General features: G+C 53.5%; 1 protein-coding gene across 3 annotated transcripts in view; it reads right to left on the bottom strand.

Annotated features, from left to right (window-relative positions):
* The window catches only part of USP36 (ubiquitin specific peptidase 36), a 33,236-nt gene that overhangs the window by 4,098 nt on the left and 12,989 nt on the right, over positions 1-16,149 (bottom strand). For all 3 annotated transcript variants that reach the window (XM_033846852.2, XM_033846854.2, XM_073797940.1), the window contains 11 exons: positions 13,055-13,122; positions 12,521-12,591; positions 11,809-11,891; positions 10,497-10,608; positions 8,414-8,554; positions 7,718-7,818; positions 6,626-6,764; positions 3,574-4,239; positions 2,843-2,973; positions 681-1,268; positions 81-274 (listed from right to left, as the gene is read on the bottom strand). In XM_033846852.2, coding sequence (XP_033702743.1) covers positions 81-274; positions 681-1,268; positions 2,843-2,973; positions 3,574-4,239; positions 6,626-6,764; positions 7,718-7,818; positions 8,414-8,554; positions 10,497-10,608; positions 11,809-11,891; positions 12,521-12,591; positions 13,055-13,122 — 2,294 coding nt within the window. The remainder of the gene's footprint in view (positions 1-80; positions 275-680; positions 1,269-2,842; positions 2,974-3,573; positions 4,240-6,625; positions 6,765-7,717; positions 7,819-8,413; positions 8,555-10,496; positions 10,609-11,808; positions 11,892-12,520; positions 12,592-13,054; positions 13,123-16,149) is intronic.

Here is a 16,149-nt window from a genome sequence, read left to right as displayed (position 1 = left end):
CGCACCTGCCTCTAGACGCACAGGGTAGGCTGGCTCCCACCCCCTGCTCCCCTGGCGTCCCCTCCCGGCCCAGTGCACACCTGTGGGGCCTCCAGGAGCCTGGCCATTCACAGCTGTCCCTGGCCTGCTCCCAGGGACTTCAGAGCCCCTCTGGCCCTCAGGCTCATTCTCTTCTACTTCCTGCTGTGACTCCTGCTTCCTTTTTTTCTTTCTCTTTTTCCTTGGTGATGCTGCAATAGCCTCTGGCTGGACGACATCTGAGGAAGAGCAGCTCCTAGGAAGTCAGAGTTGACAGTCAGCTCCTAGCAAACTGAGGCCCAGATACCCCGTGAACTCTGGTGCATGTGCCTCAGCCCTCCAGAGCCCCAGGAGACTCCACCCGAACCTGATCAGGACCTGCCCACGGCCACAGTCCAGAAAAGCACACAAATGCATTTTTAATCCGAGGCAAGTCCCACAAGGTGGACGACAGGACCCCAGCGCGGCCCGGCCCAGGTCACGGGACCTCCCAGCACCTACGGGGCTGGCCAGGTCCGGAACGCTGTTTCCACTCGCCACCCGCCTGGGACACCTGACGATACAGTCAGGTCCCAGAGGGCCGGGCAGCGCCTGTATTTCCAGACAGCACCCACTGGGAGTGGGCTGTGTGTGAGCGGAGGCGCAGGGCTCCCGGCTCTCACCCACGCCGAGGTGGGTGGTCCCGGCGGAGGCCGTCTTCTCCGCCAAGGCCCTCAGCTCCCTGCCTCCTCCTCTTCCTGCGGCTCACGCGGTGGCCGTCGCTCACGCATCCCACGGGCCAGCCGTTCCCCGGCTGCTGTCCGCCCTCTTCCTCCGGTCTGCCCGCCAGCGGCTCCGCCCGACCCTCCTTCCTATGTGCGGGGCTCCAGGGTGGCCCCGGCATGCGCCCCGCCTGCAGAGGGGAGGCGTCCGTGTCCCCCGTGTGCTTCCTCTTCCTCTTCCTCCTCTTCCTAGGAGGCCCTGGAGGGGCCGCCACAGCTGTGCAGGCCTCTGAGCCCTGGCCCTGGGTCTCTCCCACGCGGGTCTTCTTTCTCTTCTTACAGAGACCCTGGGGGGGCTCGATGGCCTCTGGCAGCTGGTGTGAGGGGGCCCGGAAGCCCCCGTTGACCTGAGGCAGGGGCGCAGAGGCGGGCGAGTGGCTCTGTGGGTCTGATGTCCCGAGAGGCGGGGGGCTGCTGGACAGTGACGGGGAGTGGGGGCCAGGGGGGGGCTTCAGATGGCTGGATGGTCTCGGAGCAGGTGACACAGCCCTGTAGGGACAGTCAGGTAGTGAGGACAGGCTGAGCTCTCCCTGCCTGCCCTCCCTCGGCCCCTTCGCTCGCAGGTCAGGATTTTAAAAGACTTTCGCCTGTAAACCTCAGATATATGTACATTTCAGCGAACGTTAGAAAATACATGCTAACAAATTCAACTCTTAAGATCAAAGTTAATAAAAATCGTTACATATCTCTTAGTTTCTTGTCACCAGGCAGTTCAAAGTACTTTTGCAAACCCTAATGTTTCAGATTCTCCGTACAAATGTGTTGGGAGGAAACCTCCACTAAGCAATAAATGTCCAGCCTCCGCCAAGTATCAGGTGTCTGAGCACAGGCGGTGAGTCTTATAAGAAAGGCGGCTGTGAGCCTACGCATCTTCCACTATTACCCTTCAAGGATTTTCCTCTGAAACTTGGGGTTCAGGAAAATCAGGGAAACAGACTTTCCAGTCAGATGATACAGCAAGACAAGTAAAGGGCAGGATCTAGAGCAAACCAAGTGAGACTCTTGGATCTCCTCCTGCCAGCTATGCGACCTTGGAAAAGTCAACTTTCCACTCTGGGCCACAATTTTCTCATCTGTGAATGTGTGACAATAAACCCATCTCCAAGGGTTGCTAATGAAGCAGGACTGTCTCAACATCATCTAAACTAGACAACAAACTCTGATGGCAACATACAAACTGCACCACTACATCACGCTACTCTGCGTTTTCTGGAATTAAAAAAAAAAAAAGTTATATGTCAAAGAAACAAAGAAAAAATACCCAATAAATGTCTTGGATGTTTAAGGACCTAGCATGTGCAAAACCCCCGTGCCAGGACTGAGAGCGGGAGCGGGGCTGGACAAAGGGAACAGCGGGGCCCCGAACGAGGAGGGCAGGGAGGGCACGTTGGCGCCGCAGCAACGCCAAGCCCGCCCAAACCACCCCACGTCCTCGCGCCCCATCTTCCTTCGCTCCTTCCTCCCTCCCCAGCTGCCAAAGGCCTTGATAGCCCCTCAGCCTTCAAACAAGCCGTTTATCAGTAATTCTGGGCCTTTGGCCTTGGACTCACAAAGGAACACGAGCACCCCTGTACGGAGCGGGCCAGGAGGCGACAGCCCAAACCTCCAGGGGGGCATCTCCGCAGGAGCCTGAAAAGCTCCCAAAGAACCTCGCCTCCCGCAGCAGCCTCCGCAGCGCACGGGGGGCGCCTGAGTCCCCTCGGGAGGCCCTCAGGGCCAGGGTGACAGACCCCACCCCACCCGAGATAAGCCAGGGAGCACCGCTGGGAGACACAACCAGTGCACAGGACCCTGAGCTCACGCATGGTCTGTTCAAACACCCCCCCCCTTCCACTTCAGGGTCCTGTCACGGGGCTGGGGGGCCATAGGCAGATCAGCTCACAACACACGCATCACCACGAGCACGTGGCAGACGACGGAAGATGAAGACAGAGTAAAAAAGCCAGGGCCTGAGAGACCAAGCCGCCTCTGCCCCACTGAAGCCCCTTCAGCAGGAGGACAGAGGAGACACCGGGCAGACCTGTGTGCTGTCCCCACGGGGGAGGAGCAGCCGTCCTGCTTACCGGATTGTACTGACAGGCCACGTGGAGGCGACGACGGGGTGAGTGGGTTTCCGGGGGGAGGTGAGGTCGGAGGATGGAGAGAGGGGAGGTGGACGGAGGTCATTGCCGGTTGCCCTCCGCAGGGTGCTGGCCTGCAGTTATTGACATAAATAAAAACTTGGTGCTCTAAAAAAGGTTGCCGTGAGTGAAGAGAAAAAGTAAAAATAAAATAAAAATAAAATAAAAAATAAAAGAGCCCAGAAAGAAGGATGAGAGGACAGAAGAACAAAAAAGGGGGCGTGAGGGGTGGGAGAATGGTAGAAGAAGAATCAGAAGTGTTTTTGGTTAGAAACAAAAAGGAAAAAACGAAGGAAGTTTAAACAAAAATCTCAGTACGACAATTACATCACGGAGCTTCGAGGTGCACACAGAGGTGCCAGCCAGCCCGTGTCCCGCGCGTCCCCGTGCTCAGAGCTCCCTGCCGGGGCCCGTTCCCAGAGGCTCCCTTAGGACATCTGTCCACAGATGGAGACAGAGGACAGCTGTGTGGCCCTGACCCTCTATCGGCCACTGGCCTCATCCAATGACAGAGACGCCACAACCTGCCTGTGCCTGGACAGCCCTCTGCCACCTAGGGACACCCAACGTCTCAGCTCCTCGGGCGGCCAAATGCCCCTGTGCTGCCGCCCCACCCCCCAAACTACAATCGAACCCGCTCCCCAACCCCGACCGACACCCTCCCACACACCCACCTTCCTGGCAGAAAGGGCCAGCTTTTTGGCCGGCGGAGGAGACATGGTGTTAGCGGGCTCGGGGGAGGCGCTGCTCAGGTCGGGGCACTTGGCCTTCACCAGCTCCGCGTCCTCTCGGGCCGGCAGCACCTTGGCGGGGCCGGCAGAGTGGGTTCCCTGAGAATCGCCAGGAGGGGCGGCTCCACTCTGGGGTGCCGGGGGGGGCCTGGCGGGGCCACCACCAGCAGGGTGCTCAGGGCTGGAGGCCCTCCTCTCGGCAGCTGGACCCTCATCACCCACCTTGGGCCCGAGCCCGTTGGCGGTCCTGGCGGCCGGGGGCCGAGGTGAGGTAGAGAGGGTGGCCCTGCCGTCCCAGGAGCCGGGCCTGCGGCCCTCACACCTGCTGCCGCCCAGCTCGCCGGCGCCGGGGGGCCCCGGGGAGGTTTTGAGCGGTGGGGAGAAGTGCTGCAGGGGGGCTGGTTTCTTGACTTTCTTTCCAGGCTCATCCAGAACAGTCGGCATGTGGGGAGGCGTTTTGCAGGGCTTGGGGGAAGGGGACCCCAGGGGTGGCTTGGGAGGAGTGTATCCGTTCTGAGACTTCAGGCCCGACACAGAGCCATTCCTGGCAACGGGCACCCCGAGCTCTTCAGGGGTCTGAGGCTTCTTCATTGTCACAGGGTCTGGTCTCTAAAGGGGAGCAAAGCAGAGGAGGCGGTCAAAGCCGGAGGGAGCACAGCCGGCTGGCGGGGGCCCCACAAGGAGGCAGCAGGCAGGGGCTCTGAGGGGCAACTCTAGACAAATTATTTACACGGACACACGAGACAGATACTGTTACTTCTCTGCAGTATCTTCTGAGTTGCGCACGTACGGGTGTGCCTCTTTATAATTACCTTTACTACGAAAGCAGTACATGTTCATCAAGATTTGAGAAATACAAAAAAATAAAAAGGGAAAAAATTTACCAAGTTCCATCACCTAAACATAACCCTCCATTAATAGGCTGGTGTCTTCTCCCTTTGGGCTTTTCTTCTGACACAGGTGCACAGGAGCATCTCAGTTTCACCATATGCCGTTATCACCTTTGTACTCTGGCCCATCAACAAAGGTCTTTAATGTTTGACTAGCAACCATCTCATTGCATGAAGAGTTTATAAACCAGACTGGCTCCAGGTCTCCTTGATATGACCACTAAGGTGCTAAGTGCCCCATCCTTCTCCATACCACCGTCACAACTGGGTCTACGCCACTCACTCACCGAAATGCTCCCCGAGGCCTGCGTTGGTGCTGTTTACCACGACATGCCACCTCCACCCCCAACCAGGTCAGGGTCTTAGAGACTATGTGCTGAAGGAATGGTCAAAAGACTGAATCTGGGGGCTTCCCTGGTGGCGCAGTGGTTGAGAGTCCGCCTGCCGATGCAGGGGACACGGGTTTGTGCCCCGGTCCAGGAGGATCCCACATGTCGCGGAGCGGCTGGGCCCATGAGCCATGGCTGCTGAGCCTGCGCGTCCGGAGCCTGTGCTCCGCAACGGGAGAGGCCACAGCGGTAAGAGGCCCGCGTACCGCCAAAAAAAAAAAAAAAAAAGACTGAATCTTCTTCTGTACTTAGTACTCCACGCTAATTTTTTAGAAATGGCATTACTAGGCTGTTAATATTTTCATAAATTAGGATGCATACTGCCACACTGCACTTACTGTACTCTTGCCGGCAACAATTTTTTCCCAAAACACTTGTTAATTTGATACTATTTTGAATCGCTTAAACATCCGTACCCTCTGCACAGGCAACAGACTGGTTTTACGTCACTTAGGCCATTATTTCTTTATTAGCATTCTTCCTAAAATGAATAATCTTCCCGCTGTGCTGCAAAACCTGTTCACTTATTGAGCACTTAAGTACCTGGAACTTACACAATGTTACCTAGTAAAATAACTTTTGTGCAACTGCAGTGTATTTGGGAAGTTATTTTCATGATGAAAACACGCAGGGTCAGTGAAGAGGCCTTGCGGTGGCCTGACCAGGGGGTGGGGTGGGGGGCAGGCGTGGGGGGGGCCATGCTCGCCCTCAGGCACCCCCATGCCCGTCGCTGTTCCTCTGAGCAGCACCCAAGGCTTCTGGCTTTCCTGCTCTGGCCACAGTGACCACCACCTTCGCAACCAGGTCATGGCATGTCATTGCTACGTCAACTCTAATGCTTCTATTTCAGCTTCTATTTTCTTGAATGTTGGAAAGGAAACAGATTTGCATAAATGACTAAAACCCCTGTAGACATGTGAAGGCCCCGGCAGCCTGTGTTTGGATTTGATCTTCATACTGAAGGGAAAGGATCACAGAAGTAGTCAACAGAGAGGGCCGTTCTATTTTTGAATTACGAATTACGTTATAAGGAAACTGCTATTATCTTATTAATAAAACTGAGTTCTTAACTTTTTTTAGTACAAAATTTCAAATACATACGAAAATAACTTCAAGGGTATTCCTTAATTGTTAACGCTTTACCACATTAGCTTTCCTGCTCTCTCTCCTTCTGCATATATACATGTGTACGTATATATTTTCCTAACTATATGAGTTAAATTTTAGACACGGCGTCCTTTTACCTCCATACACACCCACGAGTATTCCTAAAAACAAAGAACGTTCTCTTAGCATAACCACAGTATAATTATCAAAATCAGAAAATTAACACTGGTACAAACTACTCACATTTTTAGTATTAAAATGTGCGGATAAAATATTTTTTTCCCAGATGCTTAAGGCCAGAGGTTTGCTTGGGAAACCTGTCACTGCACTTCCGCGTGGCAGCTGCTCTAAGGTGGGGACACACTGGGAGCTCTAAGTCTTGATTTGCTGAGTCAGGTTTTCTCATCACTGTCCCCCTCTTCCTTCTCACCATTGTTGGCTCCGTGACCCACTTCAGAAAGAACGTGGAATACAGCAGGACTGCTGTCTGCACTCTCCTTCCATCGGGCCGAGCTCCCCAGCACGAAGAGGTCTGGGGGCTCCACGATCCCCTGAGAGGCACAGGCACGAAGAACGGCAATGATTACATCGATCCTCTTAAACAAGTACCTTTCCAGTCACTGATGAGGATGTGGTCCCATTGCTGATATTCTTCCTGCTGTGGTCTGGAACCACCCTGGGGTGGCTGGGAAGGGAGGAGGCTGTCCTGCAGATGGAGCCCTCAGGACTCTTCTTAGAGCCTGGAATCCTGTCAAAGGAAGAGAACGAAGTCAGGGAGTGCCTTACTAAAGCCGCAGAGGCTTTACCAAAACTGAGTGTGAGAAGGAATCAGAATACAGAAGTCAAGGTTACAATTCCATTCCTAAAAGAAAAGGGCAGGCAGGGAGTTCCCTGGTGGCCTAGTGGTTAGGATTCCAGGCTTTCACTGCAGTGGCCCGGGTTCAATCCCTGGTCTGGGAACTGAGATCCCACAAGCCATGCTGCACAGATAAATAAAAAAAGACAGGCAAAGGCAGAAAAACAGCCAGAGGGAACCATGACTGTCCCAACGTGCTTCTCTGAAGCTGACTTCGCCCTTAAACCATGAGAACTTACTACGCAGCCTCAGATTCTGCTCAATGTAAGCAAAGAGCAAATTACTCAGTTCTTCCGAGATTATTAGAGTCTCAGTCTATCAGAAAGCCATCCTGGAGCAGCAAAACACCTCCCTGCTCCACATCCTCATCCTCCAGGTCGGTGACAATCAGTCCCAAGAAGAGGCACCTTCCAAAGGCCTACACCCTCTGACTACTTAGCCTCTACCCCCTGACAACCTACCTCACTGCCCACCGGGATCACTTTCCCCAGAGGCAGGTCTGTACACCAGCCGATAGCCAGATGGAAGGCATCTAATGTGGGGCAATGATGTAATAGACAACCTTCCAATTTACATTCAAAGCCACCTCACTGTGGGGCAGATGGACTCCTGCTCTGACCTTCCCACAGGCTCTGGCTTTGACTCAACAGCCAAGTGGGCGTGATCTAAGTGCCCTTCCCAGTGGCCGCTCTCCACGACACCTGACTGGCAGGAGAGCTGCTCCAAGAGCTTCCCTCCTGCAGAATTCCAGTCACTTTCATGCAGGGAAAGGCCAGGGAGGCCGGTCGGGGCGAGAGCAGAGTGAAGGCGAGCGCTCTGCGGGGTGGGGGTGGGGAGCCGGTTACCGCAGGTAGAAGAGGACGTAGGCCTGCTGGTTCAGAACCACCTTGATGTTGCTGGAGTGGACAAAGGAGTCGTTCATCTGGTACCACTGTCCATTGCTTGCCTGAGCAGCGCAGGGTGTGGACGAAACAAAACACAACGATCAACACTTCTGCGATCCTTACTTTTAACAAGGGAAGGAAAAAACCTTTTAGCTGCCACATGTATCCCAGTGCTGATGAACTAACTAGCAATGATTTCATAAAATGTCAAGTATCCCTCTAACTTCGAATGTGCCCCTGAGTGTGCTGGAGTCCCCCTTCCTTCCTGGCACCCCAAAAGATGCGAGCCTTCCTTGTGGAAGGCTATTTTGACAGGTCTGCTCAGCACAGCCTCTCCCACCAATATCTGGCCTTCTGAGACGTCTCCAGGGGGTCTAAGGACAGGGCACTGGCAGCAGCCCCCCTCCAGTGTCTCATCGCAAGGCCAAGAGTGGGACAGATCCTGGTGAGACAGGTTTAAAACACGTCTTTGCACTCCACGAAGAAACAACAACAGGACCTGGACACAACCACAAAACACGGCCACTTTCCACAGAATAAACATTCTGCAGAGGTCGCATCTGGACTTGTGCAAACAGGCACCACAAACCTGCCCCCCGGAGGTAGCACGCGTACCACCACCTAAGACAGCCTGACACCAACACAGGAGCCACTGACCTTCACGTAGCAGTAATAGTGCCCGGCGTGGCAGCTATAGCCCGAGTGGACCAGGACAGCATACAGTCCGTACATGACAGGCTCACCATTACTCTGGGACATATACGGACGGATGTTCAGGAATTCCGGATATCCCACATCCTGTTTGAAAAGCCAAGGAAAAGGCAATTACAATTCACCATTGGGAGTAGGGGTCACCTTGCCCTCTCCATCAGCTGGTCTTTAACAATGTGGGGCAATGGGCACACAGCAAGGCTGAGGCGGGGGCCTCCCTTAGTCAGTGATTAGAAAAGAAGCAGAAAAGTGCAGTCTTTCTATGGAAACTCTATGGAATTTCTATGAGAAACTCTTACTTTATTGTCTTGACAAGTGGTTTATGGTCTCCTATCTTAACCGTGCATCCCAATTAGTTCTCTCACTACCTGGGTCCCACATGTGAAAGGAGAAGAGTTGTTCATTCTCCTCCCTGCCACCATGCAGGAACACTGCAAGGGGAGTACAGGGGGACAGCGCTGGGAGTCAGGGCTTCAGGAAAACAGGTGCTGACTCCACACGGCTAATTGAAACAGCAGGTTAAAATTTTAATGGAGTAGCTCAGGATGCAGGTCATGCCATAAGTTATTTTAGAAATCAACAATCTTTCATAAGAAAATATTACCAAACATGATCTTTGAATGATACAGATATAACATACTTGCATTTCTGCCTGTGCACATATAGACTTTTAAAAAAATGAAGTACAGTGACTTCCCTGGCAGTCCAGTGGATAACACTCCACACTTCCACCGCAGGGGGCACGGGTTCAATCCCTGGTCTGGGAACTAAGATCCCGCATGCCGCACAGTGTGGCCAAAAAAAGAAGTACAGTTTACACAGAGTGAAAATAGGAGTACAGTTTGGTGAGTTCTGACCAGTGTACACTGATGGTAACCTACACTCCATTCAAGAGACAGACACGGGCCCAGAAAACCCGCTTCTGTCCAGTGAGTGCCCCCATCTCAAGCACCCACTGTTCCAAGTCCTACGGCAAGTGGTTACTTCTGCCTGTTCTTGGGCTTCATACAGCTGGTACCTGTTTGTCTGGATCAACAGAATGTCATGATATTAACCGACATATCTTTTCCTGTCTACTGACAATCTCAAAATCTCAAAAGCCAACACACCCAATAGGCTCAGGAGCCCCAGTCCAATCTTGCTAGACATGGGGCCAAAATCAAACAGACCAGTTTCTCAAACTGTGTCCTAATGGAAAACTAATTCCAGGAGATTTTATGGCGGAACGTGAGATCCTCAGGGCAGAAGCGACACGACCTCATTCAGCACTGATTATCTCCCACTGATTTCCCAGTGCCTCGCGCGGCACGGTGCAATGTAAGCCCAAGTGTTAGAACGGAGGAATGAGCGACTCCCTCGGTAACTGAGTTTAGTAAATTCCTCTTGGAGATTCAAAATACGACACAGCTTAATAAAGGCTCTGAGAAGGTCTGCAATTAAAAAGAACTATTTTAACTTGGGCTTGGCGTTTCCCAAACTCGGCTGAACACAGAACACGGAACACTTTTTTTCAGGGTACCATACTACCGTTCTGCAGAACACCAGTTTGGGAAATGCTGACCTAACCACTACCACTGCCAGTGAGAAGACTGAAAGCTCAGACAAGTGCCTCGCCCCAAACCACACAGCTAGGCTCTACCAACCGAGAACACATCTCCAGGCCCTTATGAGGCAAGGCATCTTCTATTAAAACACCGCTGTGCAAAAAAGTAAATTATTACACTCCACAAAAAGGCATGGCATGCAGCTGCACCTGCTTTAGAGACAAACAGGACATGGAGCACAGTGTTCATCACACTGATTTCTTGGGCCACCCAGACCTTCTACAGCAGGAACACCCCAAGCACAGGAAGATGCTGGGAAAAAAAATGTTCTTGAACTTGACTGCATAATGATCATTTAGGGATTTTGCAAAAATGTGGACTCCTGGGCCCTGTCTTCCAGGGATCTGAATCCACTCAGTCTGGAGTAGAGCCTGGAATCTTTCAGAAAGCGCTGACCAAGCAGCCTGGGCGCTGTGAGTGCTCACCTTGGTGATCTTCCCCCCGCTGAAGTTGGCAAAGCGCTTGAGTGAGAGTGTCAGGACGTTGGACGTCCTGTGGATGGTGAACCGCTTGCTGGCCGGAACCTTCTTCTTACATCTGCGAGGAAGGGGAGAGGAAGAGCTATCAGCTCGTGCTCTGAGGACTGCTGTCCTCACACTAGGTCAGTATCAGAATATCAGGAACTGCACTTTAAATAAGGGGTCTTCTTAAATGAGACTGTGCCCTCCGCACCCCTAAAAACCAATCAACACCACTTAAGGAAAGGAAAGCTACGGCAGGGCCACCAGGACTAGAGAAAAGGTGGAGATTCTAAAGCAAAAACAAAGTACTTTCCCAATGAGGAGACTAAAGAAGATGCATGGAAAAGTAACTTTGGGCTATAACACAGGAAAAGCAAATTCGAGCAGATGTGGCCAAGAGATAAACAGGCAGGCAGGAAATCACCGAAAACAAAGCCAGAAGACAAGGAAATGAAGGGGGAGAAGACAGAGGCAAAAGTGAACAGCTTCTAGAGCCAAAGGAGGTGAACTGAGAGGGATAAAAAGCAGGGTTCAGGCACAGAATCATCCCCCTGAAAAGCATAGTGAGAAAACTTTCATTAGTGATTACAGCTCTCAAATGACCTGGATATAAAGTAACACAGCCACACACTGAGACTGCACAACCCTAAAGCGGACGAGGTCAGTCACAACTGCTGAAACGGAAAAACGCCGAGGACAACTCAAGTCAAAAACGGAAGCCACAGAACACGGCTTTTCGAGGAAGCAGGACGGCCTCCGGAGCAGACGGCCATGTCCAGTCACTCCACTTCTGTGCCTCAGTTTTCTCCTCCTGTGAAATGGGGGTAATAACAGTCCCTGCTTCACGAGTGAGTGCACGCGAGGCCCTCAGAACAGGGACCAGCACGGAGTAAGTGCCACATAATAAACAGCAGCTATGACAACCACAGCTATCCCTCCATCTGTGTTGTTTAAAGGTTTTCAGTTTTTGTTTTTTTTTTAAAGGTTTTCAGTTTTAAGACACATCTACACCACTCAAGAATGTGGACAGTGACTGGGAGTTCCCTGGTGGTCCAGGGTTAGGACTCGGCGCTTTCACTGCCACGGCCTGGGTTCAATCCCTGGTCAAGTACTAAGATCCTGCAAGCCGTGAGGCGTGGCAAAAAAAAAAGAAATGTGGACAGTGGTCACCTCTGAGGGCTAGAGGGAGGGAGGGGACGGCAGCCGTGTCAGGTTAGGTGACATATTTTCTTTCTGGCTGGCTTGATCTTTTTGCCGCGAGCAAAACGAAACTTACTTCGCACACATATAGGCATTCTCTCCACTCAGGACATCTGGTTTCACAAAAAGTTCCAGGGCACGCACGATATTTGCAGCTTGCTGAGAAGGACAAAAACAGGGAATAGAACAAAGAGCGGAAGAAATAGGCTGACTCTCCAGAAATGCCAAATGTAAGGTCTTTTTCAGGCTGACGCAGCAAATCACAACATTTCACTTGCATAAGAACTGGCCTGCTAGCTGCCACCTTCTGGGAGTCAGAACATGGCAAAGGAACAGGGAGCCAGGCTGTTACCCCTCCTCTGTTGACGAGGATCACAGCCCCGGGGGTTTATCAAGGCCTCAGAGGGTCCAGTCCAGACCTCAGGCTGAGGTGAGCTCACCTCCTGCAGAGCTCGAGCAGGGAGAAAGGAAGGCCGCTCCGAAATGAAATGCGCAGCCTGTGAAAGCTCCCGCAGCACCCTGGACCTCCCTGCTCAAGCCCTGCACTCAGTGCGGCCGCCATTCATGCCTCAGGGCACAAAACTGCATTATTTTCCCTCTTCTTTTTGAAAAAAATAGAACTCGCAGGGGAAAATGGCTAGGAAGAAATACACGAAAATGCAGGACTCCAAGTATTTCTTTCCTGATCTACCTGGATCACATGCCCTCATAGGTTTTTGTTCTTTGGGGTCTTTGCCCTCTGGCCTCCCTGTCCTAATGCAAACGAAACAGCATGACAGGGTCTATACCCGAATCTCCAGTGCCACATCCAAGTAGGGATCGTAGGTGTCTGAGACGCTCTTGCACACGGAGCACTTCACTGCGAGAGAACAAGGGGGGCAGTGGGGTGGGTGCAGGGCCTCCAGGGCACCACCCCGTTTCCAAGTCTGAGAACTGGAGGCAGACCACCAGCTCACCAGCCCCCTGAAATCTTGGGAAGGGAAGTGCTCAGGAGGAGACGAGGGCACACCCCGAGGTGCCTTCCCAGCCTGGCCAGCTGCCCCAGGGGGGCTCACTCCCACGCCAAGGGCAGCGGCCACATCTGAGCAACTATGGAGTCTGAGGAAAAGGAACACCACCCGCATCCACAGGCTCCTGATGCTTTGCTCCAAACCCCCTCCCAGGAACAGGGCCCCCAGCAAAGCAGCAGGTGGGGCTGCGGAGCACAAGCCAGGCTGCAGGCCTCCTGGGCCTGGTGGGTCAGCCTGGGCGCCAATACCAAGCCTTTCTGGTTAATACTCTAATCCCCAACAAGAAGGGGCAGAGAACGTTTCTCCACTTACCTCGTGATCGGAGATAGCCTCCAAAAATCTGATGGACCAAAGTCGTAGCCTGCGTCTGACGATCCAACCTGCAGAAAGGCTATGACCTTCAGGGGGAGGACAGGGGCCAAGAAGCAGGCCGGCAGCCCCGCCAGCCCCTGTGCTGTTACCCGCTCAGTGCGAGGATGGGAAAGGTCCCACCTGGTCAGCGGCAGCTCCGCCCCAAGGCCTCCGCACGCGCTGACCCGCGTGGCCTGCTCCCCACAGCCGCCGCCTCACCTCCCACGGCACGGGGAGCAAGAGGCCGGATGGACCTGTACGTCACCCCACCCCCGGCCCACCCCTCCCCGCTCCAGCTCAGCCCCACAGTCCCTCGTGGGCACCGCACACACGCACCTCTGGGAAAGGGAGCGCAGGGTGAGCAGGGACAAACTCCCCCTCTGAACCCTCTCAGCAGGACAGCAGTGAGCACGGGCGTGGGCTTTAGGGTCCGGAAGACCTACACTCAAACCCCTAGCCCCAGAGCCGCGAAGCAGAGCTCCAGAGAGCACCTAGCGCAGCGCCTGCACCCACAGCGACTCACGTAACGAAGATTCTGGAAACAATACCCTACGTCTAGCCTCTGCTCCTGGTTTTGCTTGCAACCCACCGAATCTGATCCACTCCTCTGCAACTGTCCTGAGTCCCCGAGACCTCCAGGACACAAACGCAGCTAACCTTTTGGTCTTTTGGGCCACAAAAGCACTACGTGGCAAGGCCCATTCCCTGCCGGGAAGAGCTTCCCCGTGTCCACCCAGGCCCCAGTCTCCTGCCCACCACCTCCTGCAGGTGCTTCTGCCTCCCGGGCGGGGGCGGGCGGCGACGGCGTGCTGCTAACCCGGCACCTCCCTCCGCAGGCGGCCACCTCCCACCACCAGCAGAGCGAGCCAGCCACCCTGGTCTCAGCCTCCTGTTCAGGCCACACGACTATTCATGGCTGCGCTGCCCAGACGCACTGAGGAGTATAGCTCCAAAACACGTGGGGGACAAACAAAGGGTCAGCAGATTTCTATTCTGCACGTTAGGAAAAGGAAACTCAGCTGCTACCTTCTATGCTGCCACCACCACTCATCAAAGAAGGGACATTTTAGGTCCCCAAACTAGCGAGGACATAACCTCAGAGCAGACTGAAAGCCTCTGGGTGTGATGCAGCTGCTGAACTCCAGGTCGCCCCCCGGTCACCAGAAGCCCATTAGGACAGGAGCCCAGAGGACCACACAGGGCGCACCCTCGGTTCAGCTGGAAGCAGGGACAGCGCAGACATTCAATCACCCAGAAGTAGGAAAATAAAGCCAGATCAAAAAGTTATCCCAGACGCTCCCACCGAGCGTCCCAGAGGAAGGGAGGGAAAGGAGAAGGGACGAGGGGACCTGAGGCCTGTGCGGCACCTCCTATAAGGTGAGGCTCCCAAGCGTCCTGGCAACAGGATGTGGCTGGGAGGCAGCCCCCAAGGCAGCAACTCAGCGGGAGGAGGCAGGCAGGCTCCTTGGGGAGCAGGGGATTCAGGGCAGGAGAACGAAGGGGAAAACCAGGGTCCTGAACAAGGAACATAAAAATACTGAGGCCACAAGCCCCTTCTGCCCCCAGAGGAAAAGCTGCCCACTCCAGCGTGTGCTTCGCTGTGTGGGCAGAAGGGGGCGCCCGAAGCAAGAGCCGAGCGAATCGCCAAATCCTCGTGATACGGAAGCAAAGGCGGTTGCGGTAGAAAATGGTGAAGGAGACTTGACACCCTACCTGACTAGAATCAGCCCCCCGGAAGCAACATGAAGCAGGAGAAGACAGCGACACAAACTCCAGGCTGAACTGAAGACCCCAAACAAGCATGTGGGGAGATGGAAGAACACCACGAACACGCCTTAAAACGAAGATAAAACGACCAAAAGGAGGGAAAGTTCACTGAACTCAGGAAAGAAACGAAGACTGAACTTCGAGGGGCACATGGAGGAGAGACTCAAAGGAGATGGAGTGAGGGGCACAGGAAGCAGGGGTGCGGGGGTGTGCGGTGCAGCCGTGGGGAGGGGGCGGCTGAGACATGCGAACACCAACAACCCGGCACCCGAAAGGGCGCCGCACCATCAAACACATAAGCAGAACACGAGAGACACTCCCAGGCGCTAAGCGGAAAAAAGGGCCTTTAACACAAGCAAAAGCAATGCCATCGTGTGTTCCCGAGGGGAGAGTCACTTCCCAATCAGTGCGGGGTCACCAAAGACAGACCACTTTACCGGGCTACGTGTCAGGTTTAATGACATCAGAGTTTCATCCGCTGAAACAGAGGTTTCCCATCCTCACGGCTACAACTCAACTAACTTTCCCAAAGGGTGTTCCAGATATGACTCCTGAGTTGTATTTCCAGAGTCCAGGACTCAGTTCTATTCCAAGCCTAGGCAGCACTACCTGCCTCCTTTCTTCTCTCTGAACCCAAAAACCCAAGAATGATACAAAAACACTGTTGACAGTAGCTGTTTTACAAAAGGGAAGACTAAGCAACCAACCATAAATCCGTCATGTGCATTTGCCTCCGCTCTCAAATTTGGGCAGAGTGAAACCTCAGAAATCATAATCTCCTTACCCTCAAGTTTTCCTGCAGCCTTTCAAGTTCTTCCATAAAGACATCATAATTCCTACCACCCCATCCTCAGTACCAAAATAATGAGGTGATTTTTAAAAGATGGGAAAAGTCCCTGTCAGTAGCGTAAGATCCTCGAAGAGATCTATTAAAGCATTTCCCAGGACTTCCCTGGTGGCACAGTGGTTAAGAATTCGCCTGCCAATGCAGGGGACACGGGTTCGAGCCCCGGTCTGGAAATATCCCACATGCCACGGAGCAACTAAGCCCGCGAGCCACAACTACTGAGCCCACATGCCACAACTACTGAAGCCCGTGCGCCTAGAGCCCATGCTCCACAACAAAGAGAAGCCACCACAATGAGAAGCCCGCGCACCACAACGAAGAGCAGCCCCCGCTTGACGCAACTAGAGAAAAGCCTGCACACAGCAACGAAGACCCAACACAGCCAAAAATAAATAAATAAACATTTAAAAAAAAAAAGGCATTTCCCTCCATGAGTTGCTGG

This window comes from Tursiops truncatus, chromosome 20 (genome assembly GCF_011762595.2).
Source record: "Tursiops truncatus isolate mTurTru1 chromosome 20, mTurTru1.mat.Y, whole genome shotgun sequence".
NCBI classification, from domain to species: Eukaryota; Metazoa; Chordata; class Mammalia; order Artiodactyla; family Delphinidae; genus Tursiops; species Tursiops truncatus.
The sequence above is the reverse complement of the archived record's forward strand: the minus strand, read 5'-3'. Positions and strand labels throughout refer to the sequence as shown.